A 26,708-nucleotide genomic window follows, 5' to 3' on the forward strand; every position below is an offset into this window, starting at 1 on the left:
CAACTAACTCGTAGGTAGTTACTGCAAACTTCCGTGCCGAGAATAGGGGCTTGGGCAGTGATGGGACCTGGGAGTGGATCCTCAGTGCCCACCAGGCTGCTGGGCAGGTTTGCTGGGCGAGGAAGTCACTGGTACTGACTTCACACTGGCAATCTGGGGACCAGCTCTGCTGCTGTCTCGAGCCAGCCACGCTGAGTCCCTAATGACAAAGCCAGGCCATCATGGGGGAGGGGTGGTACCCAGCGGCCCAGGGGGCCCACCCCTTGGGCACCTCCTGGCAGGCGTGACCAAGACTCACCATGTCCTCCCCTCCCCCGTCCTTCCAGGTCACCTCTGCATCTCTCGAGGCATCGACGGCCGTCCACCCTCCCTCCCGGGAGCCCGAGTCTCGGCCAGGCGCCCCAGCGGAGAGCCTGCCCAGGGGCCCCAGGACCGCCCAGGAGCAGGGGCCAGCCCGGTGTCAGCAGAGCAGCCTGGACGGGGCCGGACCAGACCTCACGGGCACAGGTAGGTGCCAGCTTTTTACTGTCTCTGAGTACTGGAGCGGATCAGGCTGCCCTCGGCGGCGAGGGAGCGCCCAAAGAAAGTTCCGGCGCAGACTCCCACCCCACGGTCGCCACATTCTAGGGGAAAGCCAGGAGGCTGGGTCTCCCTGACTTGAGTCTGATTTTCTTCCCCTGCTTCTTAACACTCTCTCATGGTTGATTCACAAATGGCCTTTGTTGGGTTGTTGTTTTTTTTTTATCTCTACGTTCCATTGTGTTCACTCGTTCATTTAAAAATAACTTAATGGATCCCCATGAACCACCACCCAACCCAGCCCTAGGACGCTCCATCTAGCTGGATGCTCCGGCGCCCCCGAGGGACCCGCCAGGTCCCATTTGCTTTTTCCGTCGCACCTGTGTTTGCCTGAATCGCCGGTGTCCTGGGGGTGTGAGCTTTGTCTCCTGGGCCCGGCTCAGCGCTGCAAGGTCCTTCTGTTGTCACAGCTGCCACAGTGCTTGGTTTCACCGTCGTGTGCCACGGGGTGGTGGGCCCGCCCGGTGCGTGTGCCCGCGCTCCCTCCCGCCCTGTGGATGTGCCACACATGTTCCGGCACGTGGCTCTCGGCGTCACCTCATTTAGGCCAGAGGGAACAAGGGTGTCCAGCCGGGGAAGGTGCTGACCGGCCTTCTCCTGCGTGGGCGTTCACTCCCACCCCCTCCAGCCTTGGAGACCCCGTCCGCGCATCTCGGCCCCGTCGGACACGTCACTTTCCCCAGTGGCGGAGAGGCAGCTCCCTCGTGGGTTGTTGGGCCTGAGTGTGGAGTCCCGAGGTGTTTATCGTGGGGCACGTGGGCCCTGGGCTGGGAACAGTGAGTGGACACCTGCGTTCTTACCTAGGGAGGGTCGTGGAGCAGCCCCTTAGGCCAAGACCCCTCAGAGTGAGTCCCTGTGTGTGTCCTGCCCCCAGGAGGACTGAGTCTCAAGACCGCCCCCCGGCCCAGGCCTCCCTGTTGCTGGGCCACTGCGGGGGCAGCTGGCGGAAAACACTGCTTGTTAGTGAGAGGGCCGGAGCGGGCAGGTTGGGGGAGGCGGCGCGTGGTCATCTGGGCATCCATCTCCAGGACAACCCCAGTACCCACCTTTCTCTCTGAGACGTGGACTCGGCGAGGCAAGGGGCTGGCTGACCAGGGGCTGATGGGCCACCAAGCCCTCTGAGGGGCTTCCAGACCCTGGCTGATGGGGACGGAGTGTCAGGCAGCAAAGGGGACATGCAGGTGGTGGGCAGGGAGGCCCCCAGCATTCTCTGAGTCTGGGACAAGTGTCTTCTTGCAGTGTGCCTCAGTTTCCTCATCTGAGGAATGGGAAGGAAGGCCAATGGGAGTGCCTGGCTCGCGGGCAGGTGTGAGAATTAAAGTAACCAGGACAGGAGCGCACTCAGTGCAGGTCCTGGCCCCCCGCCCCCATGAGAGCCTCAGCTCTGGGTAATAACCTGCAAAACCGTGACCCTCGGGGACCCTCCCCTCCCCCGGTTGGCACGCACGAGGCCCTGCCCCCTGCCCTGGGGCCGCCCGGGGCAGGGCAGGGGCACAAGACCCACGTCTGCCAGCTGCTCTCTGTCAGGCTGTGGCCCTGCCTGGGGGGGAATGGGGGGGGCCCAGCTCACAGCTGGAGACCCGCCAGGAGCACCATCCCATAGTCAGCCCCTCCCGGGGAGGCCGCTGCTGCTGCTACTTGGAAACGTGACAGTGACTAATGGTTTATTACACACCTGCCACCTCTCATCGGGCAGGCGCGCACAGCCCCCGGGCCCAGCTGTGCACTGCCAGCTGGACGGCGGGGCGGGCGCAGGGGGCGAGCACTTATAGACACGTGGACACACAGGCGCAGGGACACGCGGGGACAAGCGCACACCTGGCAGACGCACCAGACATGAGGGTACATGTGCAGAGACACAGAGACGCATACAGAGACACACACACACAGGCACTAGACGCTCTTACACGTGCACATAAGGACACATCGCAGACACACACCTGGGAACGCATATCCGTATGCACACGTGTCCCCCCACACACACAGCCCTGTCACTCCCTCTCCCCAGAGCTCTGAGCCCCTCCCCGTCTCCCCACTGTCTCTCCCGCTCCCTGTATGGTGGCATCCACCCCAGTGCTGCCTTTCCCAGAGGACGGGGTGGCCGTGGGCACGTCGGGGGCTGCATCTGTTGCCTTGTGGGGGGGGGGGGGACAGCTTTCCATTGCCATCCGTTTCTGAGCCCCAGTTCCCTGCAGACATCTCGGGTGTGGGGACAGCAGCCTTCTCCAGGGGAAGGAAGCTGTCACACCGGCAGCCCTGGTGCCGGGCTGGGGGGCTGGGCCTGGTGCCGGGCTGGGGGGCTGGGCCACGTGCCCCCAGGGATATGCACGGCCAATCTGCCTCGGTTTCTCCCAGAGCAGGAGGTTGTGTGGTCCTCAGGCGCCGCACTGGGAGGGCCCACCTGGGGAGTGGTCACTTGCTGGCTGCAGGGGGAAGGGCTTCAGGGGAAGCGGGGACCCCACGGCTGGCATCCCTCTGGCGGGCCAGGCACGGACCTTGGACTGACCAAGCTGGTGGGGGAAGGGTACCATCCAAACCTCACCACGAGGCAGCCTTCCCTGGTAGGCGGCAAGCCCCCAGGCCCAGCTCTTTCCAATATTCTTAAGCCTTTAGTCAAAGGGAGGTCTATTTCTCATGTGCCACTCGCAGGCGGTATAAAATCCAGCGAGAGGACACTTGTAATTCATCACCAGCTGGTGGGGACAGGCGTTCCTGAACAATGATCTCTGTGCCGTCGCAGGCTCCTTGGGAGAGAAGCAGCACCATCTGGTGATAAGTGAGGGTGTGGCTGGTGTCCTAGACCCAAGTCCAAGTTTCCAAGTCTCAGAGCTGCCACTTCCTGGCCATGGAGCCTCTGCAAGGTTCAGAATCTTCCGAAAGCTTAGCTGCTCCAGCTGCTGAGTAGGCGTGAAACTGTAACAGTGCAATCTTCTTTGTAGCATAGTATGGGTGACACGGGAGGAACACCAAGGGGGCACCCGGGCTTCAGGGCAAGGCTGGGCAGGCTGCACACGGCACCATTCCAGGGGGCGCCATTCCTCTCGTCGCCTCTGTGCACGTGCTCCCCGCCTGGCCGTCGGGCCGCCGTGTTGCACTGCTGAGCGGTGGCCCTGTGGTTCTGCCGCACGGGCGCCGGGTGTCCTTTCTGAGCTGTGCAACAGGTTCTGAAATGGTAAATAATATAGAGCTAGTGGGAGCCACAGACCCCACTGATGGCTTTGGGATGGGGTCACACAAAGCCAGGCAGAGACTGACTCTCCCATCACGGCTGTGTTCCTGGGCGCCTCTCTTTCTCCGCTGCCATGTTGGAGTGCTGGGCCGGGCCAGCCCTGTTGGGGGGTGGCCTGTGGGTTCCTTCTGTCCTAATAGCCGCTGACCTGCTCCCACCCAGAAAGCCTCCATTCTCATTTGTACTTATTCCAGGTTTTGGGGGACCACTGGTCCAGCGAGGAGGGGAGAGGAGGAGCGGGTGGGGGTAGGAGCCAATATGGGAGACACCGTGCACCTTCCATCTGCCTTCTGGGCTGGCCCAGAAGATCCCTCCCTTCACCTGCTCCTGTCACCACCACGGCAGTGGCTGCCTTGGAAGAGTTCGGGGTTAGTTCCTGCTGCTGCTGTAACAGGTCATCACCTGTTAAAACAATACATATTTAGTATCTTACACTCTGGAGGCCGGAAGTCCAATATGGGTCTCACTAGGCTAAAATCAAGATGTGGGCAGGGCTGCGTTCTCTCTGGAGACTGTTGGGCAGAATCAAGTTTTCCAGCTTCTGGACGTTGCCCACATGCCTTGGCTCGTGGCTCCCTCCTCCACCTTCAAAGCCAGGAACCTTGCATCTCTCTGCCCTGCTTCTGTGGTCACAGCTCCTCTGACTCTGTCCTGCCCCCTTCCTCCACATATAAAGACCTATGATTACAGGGGCCCACTGGACAATCCAAGGTACCCTGTCATCTCAAGGTCAGCTGATTAGCAAACTTCTTTCCCCTTTGCTGTGTGAGGGAGCGTACTCACAGGTTCCAGGGATTAGGACATGGATGTCTTTAAAGGCCACTATCCTGCTGACCATTTTAAAGTCCCTTATAAAATCAGTTTATTAGTCAGGGCAACCATTGACGGGTGTTGTACAGGTAACCCCGAGCCCATTGTGGGTGACACAGGGTCCCAGGTTCCCTTTAGCTCGTGGCTTCCAGAGTTTCCTGGTTCCATCACCAGCAGACACGGAGAAGAGAACACGAGAAAGCCACTGGACATTGACCCTTGGCCTTGAGGTGACCCATGCCCTCCCATTGGCCCCAAAGATGGAAGGGAGCTGGGCAGTGACAGCTGTCCACTGCAGCAGGGCCCGGGCATGGTGGAGAGTCAGCTGGCCATCTCTGCCCCAGCTGCCCATCCCCCTGGACGGTTCATCCACGGCTCCATGAGCTCCAAGAACGTGGGTCTGAGTCTGCCCTGCTGCACCTGGATACCCTCCCCTGGTCCCTGTGTGCTTTGGGGGAAGGGTTGGGCGTCCTCATCCCCTGGCAGGTGTGGGAACGTGAGGCCCAGCCCCTTGGCTCACTGCAAAAGACTAGCTTCCCCTCCAGGGCTCCCCTGGACCAGGCTGGGGCTTTACCTGGAGTGGCCTTTGCTTGCTTCCTCTGCTTCCTTATCCTGTCCCATCCCTGCTCCCTGGGTGCTGTGCCTTATAAATCACTCTCACACACATCCTTGTCTGACAAACCACCTGGGATGGCACATTTCCCAGGGCCGTCCTCTCAGCCTTGTCTGCAAGCAACACGGCACATGCGTGCACCGGCCCCCAGTGTAACCGGCCTCTGCCCGGGCTCCCAAGCCCGATGGATATGGGGGAATTTACCGCAGGTGCTGTGGCTCAGCCAGCTCTCCCGGGAAGGGCACCCAAGGAGCAAGCTAAGAGCATGGAGAACAAGGCAGCTTCCCAGGAGCTGAGCCCCTCAGGCCCAGGCTGAGTTCTTGGAGCCTGGGGGCCACGCCTGGAAGATGTAACCTGAGAGCCATGAGGACATAGCAGTAAGAGTTGCCTGGACCTTGAACGATCGTAGGTACCAATGTCCGTCCTGGGGCTACTTGGGTTTTTCCTCCTCTTTTCCTTTCTAGCCATGTGTGTAAATCAAATCCGTGTTTGCTGGGCGTGGACATCTTCTAAGCTTTCGGATCCAGACTGGCACTCCCTCAATTCAAATCCTGCCTCAGCTCCTTCCAAGCTTCTGGTTTTAGGCAGACAACCTCTCTGTGCCTTGGTTTCCCACTCAGTTGCTGTGGGATCCAGGAGTCGATCCACATCCATCGCTGAGCCCCGTGCCTGGCACTCAGGGACACAGGAGCTGGCCCTGGCCCTGCGAGGAGAGCGAGCTGGTGACCACCAGGGCCCTGGCCCTGCGCGGCTTTTGTCTCTCCTTTGTTGGGAGAATGGGCTCCCGGCCAGCGGGGTTGGACCTCCGTGGCCAGGAAGGCAGGGCCTCCACTTGGGTACTGGCTCAGGCCCCGAGACGTCCTTGGCAGGTCTCACCTGGAGCGCTGCTGGTGCTGAGTGCTTTGGCGGGTGGCGCTGGGTGGACTCTTGTGCCCCGAGGCCAAGCGGCAGCTGCTCAGAGGACACAGGGACCGGGCTTGGCTGCAGCTCATGCTGGCTTGATGGAAAGGGGCTTTGTGCAGTGGAAGTGTCTCCGTGCTCCCGTCACCCCCTCTCTTCCCTTGTACATCTCCAGCCAAGCTGGGATCCAAAGTCTGTTTTTTCTCCAACTAGCGACTGTTTATCTTCTCGGGAACTTCTTGTAACGCCAGGAGCACAGAGCTTGCAAGTCTGGGCAGGAGGTGGAGAAGCCCGGGCAGCTCCAGAAGCTCCAGGCTTGTAAGTCGATCTCTCCCCAGGAGCCTCTGAATATTTAGCGGGACTCGCCGTGCTGGGCCTGAAGCCCCTTCCCTCCTCTCTCCTCCGGTTGCCAGGGTCTGGTCCCTTGGCTGGTGTGTGGCTCTGTGTGTCTGTCTGACTGATTCAGGTGTCCATGACATGAAAAAGAAAAGAGAACTTGGGCAATTTAAGAAAACGATAAACTGAGGGTCGACTTCAGCGAAGTTCAAAATGGCACAAAGATAAAAGCAGCTCTTTAGACCTGGCAAAATGGCTGTCAAGCGGGTCTGTTTGCCCCGAACTCTTAATTTCTTTCCATTAAGTTTGTGATTAAGACTTCAGGTAGGGGGATTCCCTGGCGGTCTAGTGGTTAGGACTCAGCGCTTCCACTGCAGGGGGCACGGGTTTGATCCCTGGTCGGTGAACTAGGATCCCGCATGCCAAAAAAATAAATAAAATACAATAAAATAAAAATTACAGGTAGAAAAAAAGAGATCGGCTGAGCCATAGAAATGACTGTTCCGGGGCTCAGGATGGGGTGTCCCAGGGGCAGTGTTCGGGACCCCAGGGAGTAAAGCCAGCACAGACCACCCCTCCAAGGGCTACTGCACTTGGGGCCCACCTGTCTGCCATCTCTGCCGTGGCCTCCACCCACCCACCACCCTGCTTTCCCCTTGACTGGGTTTAAGCTGGTAGATAAGCTGGCACTCGGGGAACCTTGGCTCTCCTGGTTTAGCACCATATGGATTTAACTGGCTAGAGAAGCATCATTTGTAAGACTCTCCCTGTGTCCACACCAAACTCTCACCTATAACCTTCTATTTAGAGCAGAAACCATTTGACATTGGGCATCTCCCAGAAGACCTTTGCTTGCGTCTTCACCATGGTTGCCTGTTGACACATCTGTCTCCACCACTACACGGCCGTTCACGTGGGGGCATTTGTTCACAAATATTTGTTGAGCACCTACTATGTGCCAAAGACTGTGCTAGGCAGCGTGTGTGATGCCAGGTGGTGACAGGTGCCATGAAGCAAAATAGGGTCGGAGAACACAGAGATGAGAATTGTGACTGTAGGCGGGCTGGTCCGAGAGGCCTTGCTGAGGAGGTGGCATTAGGCAGAGAGTTCCAGGCCAGGGGAAACGCAAGTGCAAAGGCTCTGAGGCAGCCCTGCTCTCTCCATGAAGGCAGGGACCATATTTTACTATCGTCTTTATCTTTCCAGCACCTGGCCCAGTGCACATAATAGGTGCTCAGTCGATGTTTGTTGAGTGAATACAAGTTTTAAGTCAGCTGGTGCTGGGGGACCGGATGAGGGGAAGGTAAAGAAGCAATGAGTTTCTTGTAAACCTCGGGGGCGTGCATTTACCCGAGCTTCCTGGGCCGAGGACTGATGTCCCAAGCAGGTCCTTACTCCATTCTGGAACTTTTCTTCCCTCTCCAGGGCTTTGCTCTAAAATATAAAATTCCAGCAACCACGGGCTGCTTGCTTTTCCCCGGGGTCTCCCAGTGTGATCATGTTGGGGTCAAGGACACTTCAAGGTCACCTGTGAATGATTGGTCCTTTCTCCCCCTCGGACTTGGCTGACTCTGGGGAGGGGCTGTGAGCTCCCTGGATCAAACACAGAGAAGAGCATTTGCTGAGCAACTGCTGTATGTCAGGTGCTGTGAGTCTGGGAACAGTTGTCTTCCTAGCTGTATTTGTTTCCTGTTGCTGCTGTAACAGACCCCCACCAACTTGGCAGTTTAAAGCAACACAAGTTTATTACCTTACAGTTTGGAGATCAGAGATTTGACACAGGTCTCACTGGGCTAGAATCAGGGTGTCGCAGGGCTGGTTCCTTCTGGAGGCTCCAGGGGAGAATGTTTCCTTCCTTTTCCCGCTTCCAGAGGCGCCCACATTCCTTGGCTTGTGGTCCCACATCCCTCCAACCTCTTCCTTCTGTCATCACATCTCCTCCTTCCCACCCGTGCCTCCCTCTTACGAGGACCCTTGTGCTTGCACTGGGCCCACGGGGCTGATCTCCCATCTCAGGGTCCGCAACTTAATCACATCTGCAAGGTCCCTTTTGTTCTATAAGGTGACACATTCGCAGGTTCCAGAGATTAGGACATGGCCGACTTTGGGGACCATTATTTGACCTCCACACCAGTCATTCTTGCTGGGCTGAGCTGGCCACCTGCGGCCCCTGGGGCGTGGAGTCCATGCCCACGGCTGAAGAACAGGCAAGCTGGTGAGGACTGCATGGCGATATAGGAATTTCCTGAGCGCTGATTCTGCACCGGGCACCGTTGTGTGTGCTGGGACTGACCCCTCTGGCCTTGTGGCCGTGCTGTTGGGGGACCTGACACAGCCGGTTCAGCCCCAGCAGGTGTGCTCTGGGTCACCCTGGGTCAGTTTCCTCCCCTAGAACATGAGGGTCATGATAGAACCTTTCCCCCGGGCTGTTGCGTGAAGATGATGACCTCAGTTAACGACCACCGTGTTTAGAATGGAGATGGGGGCCCTCTGGGGGGTCCCCACGCCACCCTGGCTGGGAGGGGCTGGATTCTCGCCCATCCCAGGAGGTTCTGGGTGCAGTTTGGTGTTTGCCCAGGAGGTGACACAGCAGAGCACTGGAAACACGGCCTAAGCCACAGCCCTCAGGTTGCCCCCAACCCCAGTTCGCATGCCTGCTGCCCATCCTGGGTACAAGGAAGGGGATTGACCCCAGAGACCGGACCAGGCGCTGTCCCCTCCCCTCCTCTCCCACCACTGCGCCCCAGCAAGCAGCCTATGGGCCCACCCTTGGCTCCTTGGGTGACCCTTTGGGCCCCGCCTGAGCTCCAAGGCAGTCGTGGTCCCCACCCCCAGCAAATGTCCAGCCCTTCTGTCCCCAAATACACCAGGATGGGCTCTACCAAGGACAGGGTGGCAGACAAAGCACAGTGCCGCTGGGAGGGCTCCAGGGAGAAGGCAGCACTTGAACTGGGCGTCTGGACCCTTGTAGGGAGGAGAGGAGAACCCCGAAGAGGAGGCTTCTCCCCGCGAGTCTCCCACGGGAGCTTCTCTAGGTCGCCAGAGACCACGGCCCACACCCCCAGCTCCCCTGCGCCCTTCCTCCAGCCTGAGCTGAGCCGTCCTTGGCCCTTTCTCTGCACGAATGCCCACGGGGGTGGCTCCTGCTGCCTGGAGGGCATCACGGCAGCTGCGGGGACTTGGCACGGGGTTAGAGGCCCGGCACCCGGCACGTAGTAGGTGCCCAGTACAGACTGCTGAATGATGGTGTGACTCAGCAAGGGTGACCTTGGTGGGGCTGTGACCCCCTTTGGGATCTGGAGGCTCCCCTGCTGCCCAGGGCATAGGTCTCCCATGTGCAATAAATCCCTTGGGCCCCCTGGGTCCTGCGAGAGGAGAACAGCTCAGGGAAGGCAGGAAGTGGCCGCCACCCTCCGGAGCGCGGCTCCTGCCTACAGCTGGCGGGGCGTGTGCCAGGCGGGGTGGGGGGGGGGAAGGCTGGGGGGCGGGGGGGAGGGCGGCCGCGTGGTTGTGCTGTGGCTCGCCGGGCAGCCCTGGCTTGCACGCGCTCCATCTCTCAGCTGACTTCTCGGGAGTCTGCTCCGGGAGCTGGTCTGCAGACCTGGGAGAGAGGCTTTCTCTGCCCCTCCCGCCTTGCTGCTCCGCCCCCCCCCCGCCCCCCACCCCTGAGGCCGAAGGGAGCTGCTCCGAGATGGCCAGGCCAGGGGGCCAGGGGCTGGGACTGTCAGTTCTCATGGACCAGAAGAGCCCCAAGTGGCCAGTGCTCCTGCCGGGTGAGTCCCTGGGATGGCCCCACGCGGGGGCGGGGGAAGGGGGGGGTCCTGGGACCGTGCCCAGATTCACAGGACAGAGGCAGAGATGGGAGAGCAGATGCTGAGCAGGGACTCGGTGAGGGGGGCACGTCCTGGCTGCAAGGGCACCGCGGCGCATGTGTGGAACGCAGCATGGCCCAGGGGACAGATGGAATGTCCCCAGGGGCCGGCATAATGGCCTCAGTCTGAGCCAGGGCCAAGGGCAAGCGTTGGGATCATAAGGGGGCGCAGCAGAGCGCTGAGGCATGGCAGCAAGTGCCGCAGCCCTGGGTGCCCCCGGGCATGTGCCCGCTGCCCCCACCGCGACAGCCCCTCTGCCCGCTGTGCCGTCACGGAGCTCAGGCTGGCGCGGGGCCTGGCGCTGGGCACCTGGGGGTGCGCACAGGCGAGCCTGCTGTCCTCCCAGCCCGCTGGAGGTGAAGCCCGGAGCCAGGTGGCTCACAGAGGTCACTGAATCCCACCGTCCCTTCCTGCAGAGGGGAACCTGAGGGTCAGAGGAGGGAGCGTCGCTGCTGGGGGCCGCCCAGCCCCCCGGGACAGAGCAGGGTCGAGAACCCAGGTGACCCATCTGCCAAGCCCCCTCCTGCCCCCGGAAGTGGGAGGAAAAGGGCAGAAGGGCTGGGAGAGGAGCCGGGCAGATCTGGGAGCTCAGGAACAGGTGGAGGAGGCCAAGGGACAGCGTCCGAGGAGGTGCTGGGAGGGACACAGGTGTGCTCGGCACAGGTGATGCTGAAGCCCCAGAGCTCCCCGTTCCATACAGGTGGGGTGCGGGGGCTCCTCCCCCTCCGCCTCCTCCCATCACAGCCAGCTTCTTGGCCCCCTTCTTGGCCCGCGGGACAGCATGCAGGGCCCTGGGCTGGGAGGTGGGAGGCATGGACTCTAGTCCTGACCCTCCACTCCCTGCCTTGGGTTTAATCTGATTACGAAGGAACACACTGACAAGGGGAGCGCACTCCCCTGCCCATCCACGGGGTGGTTGGCTGTGAGGTAGTGAGCTCCCCATCCTCGATCGTATGCAAGCAGGAATCACCAACCCATCGGAGAGGTTGTAGAGGAGCATAGGTCAGACGGGACAGTCTTCCTTCCGTGTCTCAGATTCCAGGTCCCTCCTCCTCTGTGTGCCCCATCTGTGCAGCAAGAGGGACTGTAGCAGCTGGCGTTTAGTGAGCACCTACTGTATACCAAGGCTCTTTGCCACCCTTGGCAGATGCCAGTTCACTGAACCCTCACCGCACCCTGTGTGCGGGCGCCGTTCTTCCCCCATGTTCCAGATGAGAAGACCGAGGCACGGAGGGTCAGGTGACTGGCTGATGGTCCCCAGGCCCGTCAGTTGAGTGGCAGAACTGGGGTGAAAGTGTGGCACAGAGTTTGCATCTTGCCCCACCATGCAGGATAAGATGTATCCTCAATTACAGGAAGTCCAACCCCATTTAGGAAAATGTTTCCTAAGCTTTGAGAAGTCCAGAAGGTTCTCCAGAGTCACTGCGGGGCTTTGGCTGGGAAGACAGTGGGCTGTGGCTTTCCAGGCCCCAGCCTGGGGCTGTGGCTTTCCAGGACTGGGCAACCCCAGTCCTGCCAGGACAGGCAGATGCCAGGCAACGAGGCACCTGTGGTGATGGGAGACGCGGCACCTTGTCCTCCTGGGGGGGGTGCGGGGCACTGGGAGCCCAAAAGCAGGCCCGGGCCCAGCCTGCCTCGTGGGTGCTAGGAGGGCAGCCAGGGGCCATCACTGGCTTTGTTCCCATCACGAAGGCACAGCCCAGACTCCAGCCCCTTCCTCACACCCTTGGCAGCCAGACAGGCCACATTCGCCCCAGGCAACCGCAGGCCCTGTCCCCGACACCGCCCGGTACCCAGTGTCTGCGCTCCCTGGGATCCCCCAGACCCTCTTTAAACCGAGGACTGAAACTGAGCCCTGGCCTGGGTCATGGGCGTGGGGTCTTGGTGGGTAGTGTGTCCCTTCCTCTAGATGCAGCTCAGCCCCGCCTCTTGTAGGAAGCCTTCAGTGATTGCTCCATCCTCAGAACCTCCCTTTCCCCCTTTCTCCCAATATTACATCTTTTCCTCAGCCCCAGAGTGGGAAGGGAGCTCACTTGACTTCACTCAGGTTTAAACCAGGGCACATGGGAGAACACAGGTGGCACTGTTAACTTATTATGTGGGGACATTAGCTGAAAACCAGGACTGTCCTGGGCAAACCAGGACATACAGTTGCCTGGCTTATACCATGATTGTTGGCCATTTGCGTGTTGCCTTCTTTGGTTCTCTTTCTTGTCGGATAAAACAGACAAAAAAGGGAAGGGGAAAGGAGGGAAGGGAAAGATTCAGAGCACGGGCTCTTGTGTTGCTGCTTTCTAGTGGAGCCTCAGCTTCCTCATCTGTAAAGTGGGAGTGCTGGCAGCAGCTATCACGTAGGGTCACTGTGAGGTTAAAAGAGGCTATGCGCATAGCAAACGTTCAGCCATACTGTCCTTGTTCCTGGGAAGTGACCTGTCTTTGCCTCCATCCTTCCAGCACCAAACTAGTGCCAGACAGGGCCTCAAATGTACTGATTGCTGCCTGGAAGAGGGTCTGCACACAGTAGGTGCTCAGTAACACTTCTAGAAGGATGGATGGATGGACAGTGGAGGATAGATGGATGGGTGGATGGATGGGTGGATGGGTGGATGGATGGATGGATAGGTGTATGTATAGTGGAGGATGGAGGATGGATGGATGGATAGTGGAGGGTGGGTGGGTGGATGGATGGATGGATAGTGGAGGATGGACGGATGGATAGATGGGTGGGTAGGTGGATGGGTGGGTGGATGTTTGGCTGAATGAATAATGAATGAATGTTGGGTCTCCTCTCATCCCAGGCAGGCCTGGAGACCCCAGCTGACTGGCAGCAGGTAGCCCAGGGCTAGTATGACTGTGCTTTTGTCCCCACGGTCCCCCGTGGTTGCCCATTGCCGTGGCAGGGCCACACACTCTCTGCATCTCCTGCATAAGCCACAGGCCCTGGCTGCCCACCAGGCCCTTCTCCCTCCCTCCCTCCCTCCCTCCCTTTGGGCACCATCAGGACAGACAGGTCAAGTGGGTTTCAGATCAGCGGCTCCTTGCCCCCCTCTCTCTGGGGGCTCTGTGTGTGCGTGTGTGTGTGTGTGTGTATCTGTCTGTCTCTCTGTGTGTCTCTGTGAGTACATGTGTCTGTATCTGTGTGTGCTGGGGTGTGTGTGTGTGTGTGTGTGTGTGTGTCTGAGTTTGTGGGCGTGTGTGGTTTTATGTGCGTGTCGGTGCGCGTGTGTGTGTGCGCCCAGTGGGCCCAGCGGGCGACATGGCCCCTGTGGCTTCAGGCTGAGGGAGTTAGTGTGCAGACAGTGGCTTTGGTAACTGGCCAGGTCTGCTGTCCCTGGAAGCTGTGAGGGGCGTGGATGTGACACGAGACTGACCTGCTGGTTCGATGGGGGCTGTGGAGGAGAGGGCCCCTGAGGCTGGCTTTTGGGACCCTAAGCCCCTCGTCCTGGGCCACCCACTGCTGCCCCAAGGCCAGAAGAAGGCTCTTGTCCTCTGTGGGTGGGGACAGATGAGTGGACAAGGGCCAGCCTCCCTGCCCCTTCACCGGTGACAGTGGTACCACGCCCTCCCTTATGGGGGCTAAGAAACTATTCCTGGCACCCCTCGCTCCCCAGATGTGCTGTGAAAAGTGGGGCTCTGGACCTGGCTGTCCTGGGTTCAAACCCCCTTACTGCTATTTACTGCTGTGTGCCCTGGACAAGCTGCCTAACTTCTCTGGGCTATTTCCCGACATGAACTAGGGCTGTGAGGATGGAGTGGGTCAGGACCTGAGACCCTCGGGACAGCCCAGCTCAGCAGCATGAGCTGACAGCACCCTGATTTTCACTGTCCCAATCATCATTCTGTTTTCCTTGTCCGGGAGCATTTGAATCCCAATGTCACTCCTCCCCCCACTACCCCACCACAACGCACTTCCTCCAGGTGGGGAGAAAGGCAGGAATCTCAGGACCCTGACTGGGTCAGGGAAGATCCCATTTGACCCTCACCAGACCTGGGGCGGGAGGCAGCCAACCAAGGTGAGACACAGCCCCCTTGTCTGGAATGTTCAGAAATCACAGGAAAATGCCATCCTCAGGGCGACTTCCAGCCACCCTCCCCCACCACCAGCATCCCAGCCTCTGGCCCTCTATCCCCCTCACCCAGCAGGGTACAAGAAGGGAAGGAGCATTTATCAAGCACCTACTGCATGCCAGTTCTCAAGTCATTAGCCCCACTTTACAGATAAGGAAACTGAGTCTCTGAGCCGTGGGAGGTTTACCCCAGGCATATGTGGGGCGTGGGACCAGCCCCAGCCAAAGCAGGAATTCCCACCAGGAACCAACCTACACACTCTGGGTGGGCCTCCCTCCCACCTCTTTGGACCAGAGCCACTGCCCCCTAAGCCCCTCTGGCCCCCAGGCAGGGCTCCAGCCCGTCCCCAGCTTCTCCCCCGCTCCCCACAGGAAGCAGAGCCCGGGGAGACGTTTAACTGCACATTCTCAGGAACCAGACCCCGCAGGCAGATCTGTGTGCCCTGTCTGAGCCTCAGTTTCCCCATCCGTGAAATGGGTATAACCAAGGATGTTCATCTTCTCTAGTGTGGGGAAGGCCGGGCTGTTGAAGCCCCACCCCTGCCCCCAGGGACTGGTCCGGGGTGAGTTCAGAGCTGGGTGGGCTGGTCTGGCCGCCTCACGTCTCCCTAATGGCAGGTTTGGGCACAGACAGAGCCTGTGGCCTGGCGGTGTGGGATGGTGGTTCTGCTCCCCTGCCCGCCTGCCCTCCTGCCCGCCGTGTGGTCCCAGCGGGGACACGTGAACACAGCCTGGCTCTGTTCTCAGAGCTTTGGGAGGCGGGCTGTCACGGCAGGAGCCAGGAGCTGGAGGGGAGCCCAGAAGTGGGGGAGGGGCAGCGGATGTCTGCGCCTTCCCTCACCCTCAGCGCCAGGCCCTGCCAAGCCACAGGTGCCCCCGCAGCACAGGGTGTGAGTGGAGGGCTGGGGGCGCCTGGGAGGGGCATACAGGATAGCGAGGAGGGGGTTTTGGTGGGCGGAGCCGCCCCCCTCTGTTCTGGGGCTTTAGAGGTGTCCAAGGCAACACAGGTTGGTCTGCATGGCCACCATCACCAGGGCTGCAGGTCCCGCTGGATTTCCTAACTGCTCCTGCCGTTGTGCAGGTTGTGCACTGCACAATCTCGGGGGCCTTTGGGTAGAGTTGTGCAGTGTGCAATGGCCTAGGGCCTCCGTCCCATCTGCACCTACCATATTTTGATTTTCGGTTCTGGAATTCTGGTCACCTTTGATCAGAAGCCTGGAATCTTGGTGGGGGTGACATGTGTGAATGATTGTGGGTGACAGGGCACCCATCATGGGCTGCACGTAGTGTGGAGGTTAGGGGGGTTGCAAGAAGCCCTGTCTGTCCCTTAGAGGTCAGAGTGATGTCTGCGTGTCTGAGTGTCCCGTGCATCCCATTCTCCACGGGCATCTGTGTAGCATCAGAACTTTGTGGGTACCGTGTCTCCCTGCCCCCCACCTCGTTCTCTCCTTTGCCTCCTAGCCCTCCTTGCCAAGATATAACTCCAGGGCTCACTGTGGGCTGCTGGTCAAACAGAACCTGGGAAGAGAGACACCAGTTGAAACCTTTCCTAGCTGTGTGACCTTGGGCAAGTTACCTAACCTCTCTGTGCCTTCGTTTCCTCATCTGAAAAGTAGAGGTAATAGACTACATTGTAGGGTTGTGGGCAGATTAAATGTGATAATGATGAAAAGCACTTCGAGCCGGGACAGCGTGTAGAAAATGCCAGTTGCTTTCTCACTCCGTGTGCCCTGAGTAGAAACTGCCAGCTTTGATCTTCGCTCTGACCCCTGGAGGTCCTGGCAGGCAGGAGGCTGGGGTTCACCTTGTCCCCCAGGGGTGGCTGGCACGAGGCTTGGCACAGGGTGAGCCCTGGACGCGTGGGCCCCTTTGTCCACGCGGGCCCCTCCTCCCCGCTGCAGGGAAACCGCGGGCTCGGCACTGCTGCTCAGCCTTATCTCGGGCCTTCTGCAGACAGCCCTGTCCCCGGGAAGGGGGTTTATCAGCCTGGTCATCTGTGCTCCAGGAGGCTTGGAAAAACATGTGGTCTAGTGGCAGGGAGCTCGGAGGGAGGCCAGCGGGGGGCCGGGGGGGGGGGCAGGGGCATACCCACGCTGGCCTGACATGGCCCCCCATTCCTCCATGGGGGGCTCTGGGCACCTTAGGAAGGGCCACGTCTCCAGACTCCCTTCCCAGATGCCATGACATTCAGGCCCCACTGGCCCCTTTCCCAGCCCGCGGACTTGCTGCCCTCCACGCGGCCACCGACCACTTGGGCGTCTTGGGCTGGCCTCCCACAGAGCAGCCAGGGAGCCTGGCCTGGGTCTGGAGGATGGAAGCTGGGAAGCCCATTTCAGGGCAATGAGCCGTGGGAAGGCCGCCCAGGCTCCCTGATGCCCCCCGAATGGCCAGAGAGACCCAGTCCTCTGCCCTTAGAGGAGCAACAACTCACGTGTGTTGAGCGTGTATTGAACAGGGCGGCCCTGCTCGCCATGCTTTGTACCAATTCACTCTTTGACTCCTCCTCACATTTCTCATAAGCCAGGACCATTTATTAACCCATCTTAGAGACCGGGAGACTGAGGCCCGGGTGAACCTTTGCACCCTGCAGCCTTGTGGACACCCTGGGTCTCTGGGCGCACGGGACAGTCAACTTGGGGATGGAAGATGGTCCCTTTGGTCCCTGGCCATCCGGCTACCCTAGTGCCATTCTGCCATCGTCTCCCCCTCCCGTTGCTCCCTCCCCTCCCCTCGGGGAGAAGTCCTGCTAAACCAGTGGTGGAGGTAGCAGAATTGGACCCTCCTCAATAGGTGCAAACAGCCAGAGAGGCGGCTGGAGAATTTAAATATCCGGATTCAGATCCCAGCTCGGGCACCTACTGGCTGCAAACCTGGACAAGCCTCCTAGCCCTCCAGGTCACGAAGTGGGGCATGTACCCTCTCCACATCCACAACCCCAGGCCTTGGCCCTGCTGCTGGCTCTTCCCCAGAGAGCCAAGGGCTCTCCCTCTCTTGCCTCAGATCTGTGGGCGAAGTCGCACTCTCTGAGGGCGCCCTGTCCATCTCTTCTAAAACGTCAACCTCCTGCCATGTCACGCACATCCCCATCCTTAGGCTGTCCTGGGCATATGTCACTACCTAGTGTGTTTTTCAGTGGCTTTCTTTGATTATCGTCTGCCGTCCTCACTGGCCAGGCAGCTCCAAGAGGACAAGAATTTCCATCTGTTCTTGTTTCTCTCAGTCTCCCCAGCACCTAGATCAGTGCCTGGCACGTAGTAGGCCCTCAATATAAATACATGTCAAATGAATGAATGGACAGATCAGCAAAATCAGAAAACTAAGAGTTTCTTCACTTTTCCTCTTATTGATTAATTGGTTGATTATTACCCCCACCTTGCTCCTGAAGAGACGATGGGTTCTCCTGATGGGTGCTCACTTGATGGGCACATAGTAGGTACTTCTAAGTATCGGTGTCCTTCCCCGCCCCCGTGCTGAGCAGCTGCTCAGGCCCCCAGACCTCCAGTTCTCATGGATCAATTGAGGTCTCACCAAAACAGAGCCAGCAGCCCCATTCCGGGGTGGGGGGATGCATTTCCTGCCGCCCCCTCCCTGCGGGTGCCAGCTCAGGCTACCGTGCCTGGACCCCGCTCCCTGATGGGCTAGGAAACCACCAGCAGGGCCGTGAGGGTCCTGGAGTCCCGCCACCTGGGTGTGTGTGTTCTCTCTGCTCCCTGACCCCCGGCCCAGCCAGTAGGCAAGGGAAGCAGGTCACTGCAGTCACCCTTCCGCTCTGGCTCCCAGGAGATAAGACCCTTTGCAGGTCCAGGGCATGGCCATCGAGAGGGTGCCTGGCCCGCTGGCCTTCCTGCCCAGTCCACGCCTACTGGGTGCCAAGCTTGGTGGCAAAGGGGCTTATTTTCCAAATCCAAAGATAGGACATCAGGTATTTGGCCTTGGGAGGTCAAAACATTGTCATTCCCAGAACATTCTGGTGGATTATAAGGACCGCAGGACTGGCCAGGAAATTCTAACGTGGACGGTCACCATCTCCCTGAATGATAGCAGGAGGTCGGAGGTAGACACCTTGTCCTCAGGGATCTTAAAGTCCAGCTGGGCACCCCAAGGGTTAAGGGCATGCAGCTGAGGAAGTCTGGGAGGGCTTCCTGGAGGAGGAGAGACAGAGCTGTGACTGGAAGGGTTCCAAGATGCAAAGGAGGGCGGTTGAGGTCTTCTTGGAGACAGAGGGAGGCTATTCCAGTGGGGAGGGGTGGTGCTTCTGGGCCTCATCTGAATTGGGGGATGTTGAAGCCTCCCCCATCTCCTCCCTGAGCCCCGGAATCAGGGCCTTGTTTCTGCACATGAGGAAACTGAAGCCTGGGGAGCCGCTGGTCAAGGTCACAAGCAAGACAGAGGTGGGGGAAAGTGAGGTGAGGAATCCCCTCTCTGTTGCCCAGGTGCCCCCACCTCCCGGCCCCTGACCATGGTCGGGTTTAGTGTTGAATCTCAGACATTTGGTCTGTGCTCTGCATTAGACAGTAGTGGTTTGAAGTCCTGACATAAACATGGTTAACAAATTGGCTCATTTGGTGTGGCCCCAGATCTAATTGGATCCAGTTAACGCTCACTGGGGGGTCTGAGTCAGCAGCCCCTGATCTGTCATCCAGCCTGCAAACCAGCCCCTCCACTGCTCCTGCCCCCGGGGAGGTGCAGTCCTGCCCAGGTGGGAGGCATGCCTTTTGCCAGTCTTTGCATTTTATTTGGGGACCTGTGAATTTCCAGGTGGCTGTGGGAGCCCGCCGGTAAAGTCTTGGCAATGCATGTTAATTTAAATTTTTTGTATTGAGATAGAATTCACATAAAACTAGCCATTTTAGAGTGAATAACTCCGTGGCGTTTAGTCCATTCACAATGTTGTACAGCCATCACCTCTTTCCAGTTCATCGCTCTCAAAGGAACCCCCGTACCAATGAGTCATTCTCACTCCCCCTGCCCCCCAGCCCCTGGCAACCACTAACCTGCTTTCTGCCTCTACGGATTTGCCTCTTCTGGACATTTCATATACATGGAATCATACGATGTGTGGTCTTTTGTGCCTGGCTTCTCTCACTGAGCATGTTTTCAAGGTCCATCCATGTTGTAGCTGTGTCAGGAATTCATCCCTTTTCACGGCTGAATAATATTCCACTGCCTGGATGCGCCACATTTTATGTATTCATTCTTCGGCTGATGGACACCTGGGCTGTCCCCACATTTCGGCCGTTGTGATGAATGCTGCTGTGAACATCCCTGTACAAGCTTGACTTGGAACACTTGTTCTCAGTTCTTTGGGGTATACAGTTGACCCTTGAAAAATGCAGGGCTTGGGGATCCAACCCTTTGAGCAGTCGAAAACCCTCTTATAGGAGGATTGATGCCCTCGGCCCTCCGCACCTACGGTTCCTCCGCATCCTCAGATTCGACCAACCATGGATCCTGCAGTACTGTCATATTTACTATTGAAAAAAATCCACGTGTAAATGGACCCGCGCCATTCAAACCCGTGTTGTTCAAGGGTCAATTGTATACCTAGGAGTGGAATCTGCTAGGTCATACTCTGGATTTAATTTTATTTCATAAACATGGATAGTGCTCTGACTAGGTGCAGTTTTGTATTCACGGCATCCCCTAAGAGGTAGGCCCTGTTAGCCCCATTTACAGATGAGGAAACTGAGGCATGGCAGTTAGACAGCCAGGAATTGAACCAGGCGGTCAGACCCTGGCAGCTCCCACTAATGCAGAACTGAGGCCAGCAGCTCTGTCCGGCCCTTGGGATGGTGACCACATCTCAGGGTAACGCAGAACACTGGCCGGGCCTGGGAGAGCTTGCCGTGCTCACCATCCCAAGAGGCTGTGGGGTAAACCTGAAGCCGGTGTGTTCGTTTGTAGAGAGAAGTGTCACCAAGGATGAGCTGGAGGTGGGTACCTCTCCGGGTCAGGTGCCTCTCCTGACAGCAGCCTGGGATCACCGTGCTGACCAGGGGGCCGGCCCCGTGGGCCCCCCTGGGGCTCCCCTGCCCGCTCACGGGGGGTGTCATGTCAGGAATACATGACAGCAGTGCAGGCTCTCAGCCAGCTCCACTCTCCTGGGCCCCTGGACTTCCGCAGAGCCCCCGCTGCTGCTGATTTCCCTCCTGCGTGTGGTGGACTCGTCCACTGGGCATCAATCACGCGGTCCTGGGCCCCGGCTGGCCACCCCCTGAAACGTGGTTATCTCCCGGCCACACACTCCTGCGCGGCCGGGGACACCAGCGGCTCCGATGGCTTATCTCCCCGGCCTGTTGCTCCCTCCCCAGTCCCTCCGAGTCTGGCTTTATCTCTCCATTCTGGGCCCTTCCTTTACCCACAAGCCCTGGCTGCCAGTGGGATGGGGGCCGGAGCCTTGGTGGTCCCGGACCCTCGGGGCAGGGTTTCCTCTCCAAGGCTAATCACCCACGAGGCCCCCGCTGTGAGCACTTGTGTCCGAGAGGATACGCAGTGACCCCAGAATCTTCCGGACACTCAGCCCCCGTCTGTGCAGTGTGGGTAACTGAGTAAAATCCCTCCCAGTCTCACAGCCCGGAGGGACCCCAGGGCAGACAGCCAGCCCCTCGATTTCCTGATGACAGAGGCCGGGGCACGTGGGGGACCTGCTGGGGGGCCCTCAGCTGGCGCCTGGGCCAGGGAGCCCACCCCTGGACTCTGGGTGAGTTGGAAGGACGGAGTGGGCATGGGGGCGGAGCAGGTCAAAGTGCTTGTGAATAAGAGCAGAAATTCTAGAAGGCCTCCTCCTTCCCGTAGGCTTATCTGGGAGCAGGGATATACCCCAGCACCCTGCATCTTGGGGCAGCTGCTGGGCGCTTCACCGTAGCCTCGCGGGCCTGCTGTGGGCACACGGAGCTCCGTTCATGGATACAGGCGTGTGTGCGCACACACACGTACACATACAGTTCCCAACTTGTACACACACGGAGCTGCCCGCATGGGTGTGCACACATATGCACACAGTCTTAGTGCATAAGCACACGCGTATACTCACATACGTGCACTCAGACACACAGTCTGTCTCACACTCAAGCACCCACACAGAGCTCGCAGCACACTCACACACACACTTGTATGCTGTGTGTGTGTGTGTGTGTCTCTCTCTCTCTCTGACACACACGCCTCCCCCAAGGCCAGCCTGGGTGACTGCGCATTTCCTCAGAAGCTGCCCACAATTGACTATTCATGCTTCCCTCTAATTGCCTCCTGGGTGTTTGTCTGCTTGGGGAGGGGAGCCAAGGCCGGGAGGATCTTGAGCGGTCTTGAGGGTGGGACTGGGATAAGAGGGGTCTGCCGTTAAAGGGACCCGCCCAAGGGCAGGAGATCATCAGGCCAGGGGTGGGAGGACCCTTGGGAAGACCCCACGTGCCTCCTACCTGCAGAGCCTGGGGTCCGAGTGAACCACTGGTCTCTAAGCCACAGGATTGTGTCTTTGGCCCGGAGGCTGCTCTCATCAATCCTGGCTCTTCCCTGTGGGCCTTGGCAGCCACCCCCAGCTGTGGTTTTCCCCTCAGAATCCAATCAATGTCAGCCATCCCTCCACATCGGAGGAGACTTCCTTTGCCAAAACCGCTTCACAGAGTGTCCCTCCCCAGGACTCTCTCCGTGATGAGAAGCAGTCAGTGTCACCTCCCTCCATAGATGAGAACAGGCTCAGAGCGGGGTAGTGATGTGCCAGTGGGGACCGCCCGGCCCAGGATCCTGATCTGGGGCCCCAGAGACCCCCCCGCAACCCCGAGAGAACAGGGACTGGGCCTCCTTATACTGGCTGGGATCCCCCCTCTGAGGATGTGCCAGGAGTTGCAGGGTGGCCTTCATCCTGCGATGAAACATAGCCGACCGGCGCCGGGTGCTGGCTTCCCTCCCAGCCCTGCTGTTTACTTGCTGTGTGACCTCAGACCATTCTCTCAACCTCTCTGAACTTTCACTTCCACACCAACAATATCACCGACCCACAGCCTCACCAGGAGGATCATGCGAGCCCCTGCTAGTTGTGCCGCACGGGACGTACGGAGTAGGCAATGAACCTGTGGTCTCCGATATTATCAGGAGAAAGGATTTCGTTTACCTGTCCCTCTGTCCCCTGGGCCTAGCTCTCTCTTCTCAGGCAAGCTGTGCAGGTGGCAGCTCAGTCCACAAGAGGGCCGAGAGCTCGCGGCCAGGCGTGTGGGTGGCATGTCCTAAATGCCCAGCAGCCTTCATCTTTGGGGACCTTGTTGAGCTCCGACTAAATAAGCCCTGACCTCCTGAGGGGATACATTCGTGGGCGGAGGAGTGGAGTGACTTGAAGCTGGCCCCGGGCGGAGGGGCCTGGGAAAGGGCACAGAACAGGCGTGTCCAAGTCTCGTGGGCCTTTCCTGTGCCCTGGGGGCTCTTTGGTGAGTGACCAGAGGACCAGGGGAGGGTGGGAGATCCACCTCTGGAGCGGGCCTGCTCTGCTTCCGGCCACTTGGAGCCGCCGCTGAGCCAGCTAAGGGTGCTGGGCGCCGGCCCCTGCCCCGCCTGCCCTCCAGAACCGCTTTCTCTCATAAAGGTCTCGCTGGCTCCCTGTCACCTTCCCTGGGCCCCAGGTTGCTCCATCAGATGGGAGACAAGTCCCTTCTTGCCAGGGAGGCCCCTTGTTCCACACTGGGCCCAGCAGGGCAGGGCCACCTCGGCAGGTGTTTGGGGGTGGGTGCCAGCCAGTAGCTGCTTGTCTGGGGCAGGGTTAGGGGGTCAGAGGGGGGAAGCACATTGATTGTGTGCCTCTCGGGGTGGCCCCCACTGTTGGAGCCCACCGCCCAGACACCTGGATAGATTCACAACCTCGCAGAGTCAGGGCCTGGTGGGAGATGCTTGCTTCCGGAACCCACCGCTGGCTGCCGGCTCCTTCTTGGGGTCCCTGGGGAACGAGGCAGGGGGCAAAGCCGAGCTGAGCGCCGTGGCTTAGGTGGAGCCCCGGCAGCGGAGGAGGGGTGTCCGCAGCCCCCCACCAGGGTCGAGCTGGCTGCTGATGGATGGTAATGAGACCCGGGGAGTCTGATGAAGTTCATTTTTCACCTGCCCGTGCTTTCGCCTCCCTGCTCTCCCAAGGCAGCCGGTAATCCATCCCGGAGCCCTTCAGAGTCCTCGGCAGTAATGGGGTCATAGATCACTCCCTTGCGGAGACGGAGCTGGACGGCAGAGTGGAGCCGTTAAGGATGACCACTGGTGACCCCCGGGCCAGGCTGACTCCAGCTCTGCGTCCAGCTCCAGATGGGCCCTGCCACTCCCTGAACGTGGGTGAGGGTAGGAGAGGGCCGAGGGACGGCTTCCGGGCTGGCGCACGCCCCCGGGGGTTGGGGGGCACCAGGGGAGGACGGTTCTTCATTTTGCATCATTTTGCTGGCCTGTGTGGGGCTTCCTGTGGCCGTGTGACAGCTGCCCCTTTGGTCAAGGCCTCTCTGCGATGGGTCAGGGTTGACGGGATGCCAGCATGGAGACCACCCCGACCTCCCACTCTGTTTAAACACTGTGGCTGCAGGTGGAATGCTTCATACGCTGCCTTGCCCCTGTCCAGCTCAGCAGTGTGGCCCGCAGAGATTGGAATGGTGGCAGACACCCTGGGCCCCCCCATATTAACAGCCCTCCTGCCCCCAAACCAGTGGATTCCAAAGCTGGGCAGGATTCCCATCCTGCCTGGTTCAAACCCCAGCCTCGGCATCTTAACCTGCTGTGCAAATGGGCAAGCCTCTCTTGCCTCAGTTTTCTCATGTGTGAAACGGGATAATGGAGTTTTGGGATGGTAAGATGCATTGTAAATGGGATGTACTTTTGACAGCACTGGGGACCGAGCGCTACAGAAGTGAGGTTTGTTACTATTATTGCTGGCAGCAGCGGCAACATTAGTTCACAGCTCAGGCTCAGATCCCAGCTGTGTGACCTCTGAGCACACGCTTACCCTCTCTGGGCCTCAGGTTCTTGACCTGTAAGATGATGAGAAGATTGAACAGGCTTTACTCATGAAAAGCCTTGGAAGGGAGCCAACGTGGAGTCAGCGCCCGGGGAAGATTAGTTCCGGTTGTTGGGTGCTGGAAACAGCTCCCACTGTCCTCCTGAGATGTTCCATTGTGCAGTGGGAAGGGAGAAAAGAGGGCTCCCAGTCAGTAGGCCCCAACAGTGAGACTCTGGGCCAGGCCCGTGGACATGAGCCAAACACTCGTCACGTCCAGGTGGGGAAACTGAGGCACAAAGGCTTGGTGACCCCCAGGCCATCACAAGCAGTGAACTCACTCAGCTCCCCGAGTTCCTGACAGTTTGAGAGTGGGGCTCTCAGAGCCCCTTGAAGGCTGCAGGGAACCTTGCTGGGGTGTCCCCACTCCCGCCTGACACTGTGGTTTCTGGAGATGGCTTTTCTGGTCCAGGACTGGCAGGTTCTCCATGCAAGCTGCCCGAGGTCTGCACTGTAGACTCTTGGCCTGAGGAGGGTGCCAGCTCCCCGAGGGCCCCGCCTCCAGGCCCCGCGGAGTCCCACCTCCACGAGTTTCCCAGAATCACCACTTCCCAGTTCCCGGCCTCCTCACCACCTGACTCCAGCCCCACCGCAGCCGACCTCCTGTGGCCCCTTCTCTCCTGGTCCTGCAACAGGGCCTTTGCCCTTGCTCTTCCCTCCACCTGGAATGCCCGTGCCCCAGCGCTCTGCGTGATTGGCTCCCCTTCCCCTTCGGGCCTCAGCTCCAATGTCACCTCCTCTGTGAGGCCCTCTGGATCACCCGATCTGATGACCTCCCCTGTGGAATCCCTCATTCTCAAACACCTTGATTTGCTTCCTGCTTCATAGTTGGCACTAATCACCCAAAATTGTCTTGTGTATTGATTTCCATGGTTTTTAAAATCTCCCTTGGCTAGAACATACTATTGTGAGAGCTTATGCTTCTCTTTTGTTCACTAGTGTGCCCCCAGAACATAGAATGGTGCCTGGTGCAAAGTAAGTGCTCAATAAATATAATTGGCTGCACACATGCGTGGATGGAAGGACAGACAGGTGGGTGGATGGAAGGAGGAAGGCAGGGAGGACACTTGGGTGGATAGATGGGGGGGTGGGTGGAAGGAAGAAAAGAGAGGAAGGCAGGCTTCTTTCCTTCCCCTGACCCAGTTCTGCCCACTGACGGGGGACAGCGGGAGGTGGCTGGTGGCTCTGTTTTGGTGGCTGGGTTGTGACAAGGTGGGTTAGAGGAATCACCTCCAGGCAAGGTCACAGGTGTGTCACAGACTCTAAAAGGTGGAGAAAATCTCTGTGATGTTGAGGGCCCTCTAGGGACCTGGGAGTGGCCGTTTGATCAAGAAAGGCAACTCAGTCCTGAGGCCTCCCAGCCAGGTGCTGCGGGGAGAGGTGGCCCCCGCCCAGCAGCAACCAGGGCCCGCCTGGCACCATCTGGAGCTGTGCGATTGAGCAGAACCTCTCCGAGAAGCTGATGGGCCTGTACCAGGGTGTGTGTGTTGGGGCCCACGGTGAGGGGAGCAAGTGTATTTGCACCAGACTTGCACGCAGGTGGTGTCAAGCCTGGCTGTTCAGAGCTCCTTCAGGTGGTCCTGTCTCTGCTTTTCCTCCTGCCCCCCCCCCACCCTTTGTCACTGTCCCAGACACCCTAAACAGGGAGGAGGGTGCCCTGCTCTGCTGGCTGAGCCTCCAGGGTCTCCCCTTCTGTGTAAAAAATAATAATCCTTATTCTTACTTACATGGAAGCATGGAGTCTTTCCTGCTGCAGCCGCTACCTGTATTAACCCACTGAATCCTCACAACCCCACAAGGGAGGTGTGGCTGCTGCCCCCATTTCACAGAGGAGCAAACTGAGTCCCAGGGAGCGGAGTCACTGACAGGCAGCCACGCGGCGGGTAGACCTGAGCTTAGCGCTTTGTGTTGCTGGGGTGCTGAAGTCTCACAAAGACCCCATGGATGGAGATGGGCTCTTCGCCCATTTCACCCGAGAGGCAACAGAGGCAGTGTGGACTCCTGAGAAGGGGCAGAGAGAATAAAGCGCCAGCTGTACTTGGGAACGAGCTCAGATGCATCCTCAGATTGGGCTGGGAAGTCCACGTCCTTTCACGTACTTCTGTGTCCCCAGGATCCGGGACCATCGCTGGAGCGTAGTAGGTGCTCAATAAATTCTTAGCGCCTGTAGCTCTGTGAGGCCTCAGATACAGCTCTGCCAAAGCAGGAGGACACATTCAAGTGACCGAGGGGAGGTGTCCAACAGGAGAGGAGGACGGGGCTCTTTACAGCAATGTCACGCTCAGATTCCCGC

At 59.0% G+C, this 26,708-nt stretch overlaps 1 protein-coding gene across 4 annotated transcripts in view; it reads left to right on the forward strand.

Annotated features, from left to right (window-relative positions):
- The window catches only part of GSE1 (Gse1 coiled-coil protein), a 421,108-nt gene that overhangs the window by 157,502 nt on the left and 236,898 nt on the right, over positions 1-26,708 (forward strand). For all 4 annotated transcript variants that reach the window (XR_009499162.1, XM_059905627.1, XM_059905626.1 and 1 more), the window contains exon 2: positions 327-507. Coding sequence is in view for 3 of the 4 variants with exons in the window: in XM_059905627.1 (XP_059761610.1) it covers positions 327-507 (181 nt within the window). In the remaining variant the exon portion in view is untranslated. The remainder of the gene's footprint in view (positions 1-326; positions 508-26,708) is intronic.

Source organism: Balaenoptera ricei, chromosome 19, assembly GCF_028023285.1.
Source record: "Balaenoptera ricei isolate mBalRic1 chromosome 19, mBalRic1.hap2, whole genome shotgun sequence".
In the NCBI taxonomy this organism is placed as follows: Eukaryota; Metazoa; Chordata; class Mammalia; order Artiodactyla; family Balaenopteridae; genus Balaenoptera; species Balaenoptera ricei.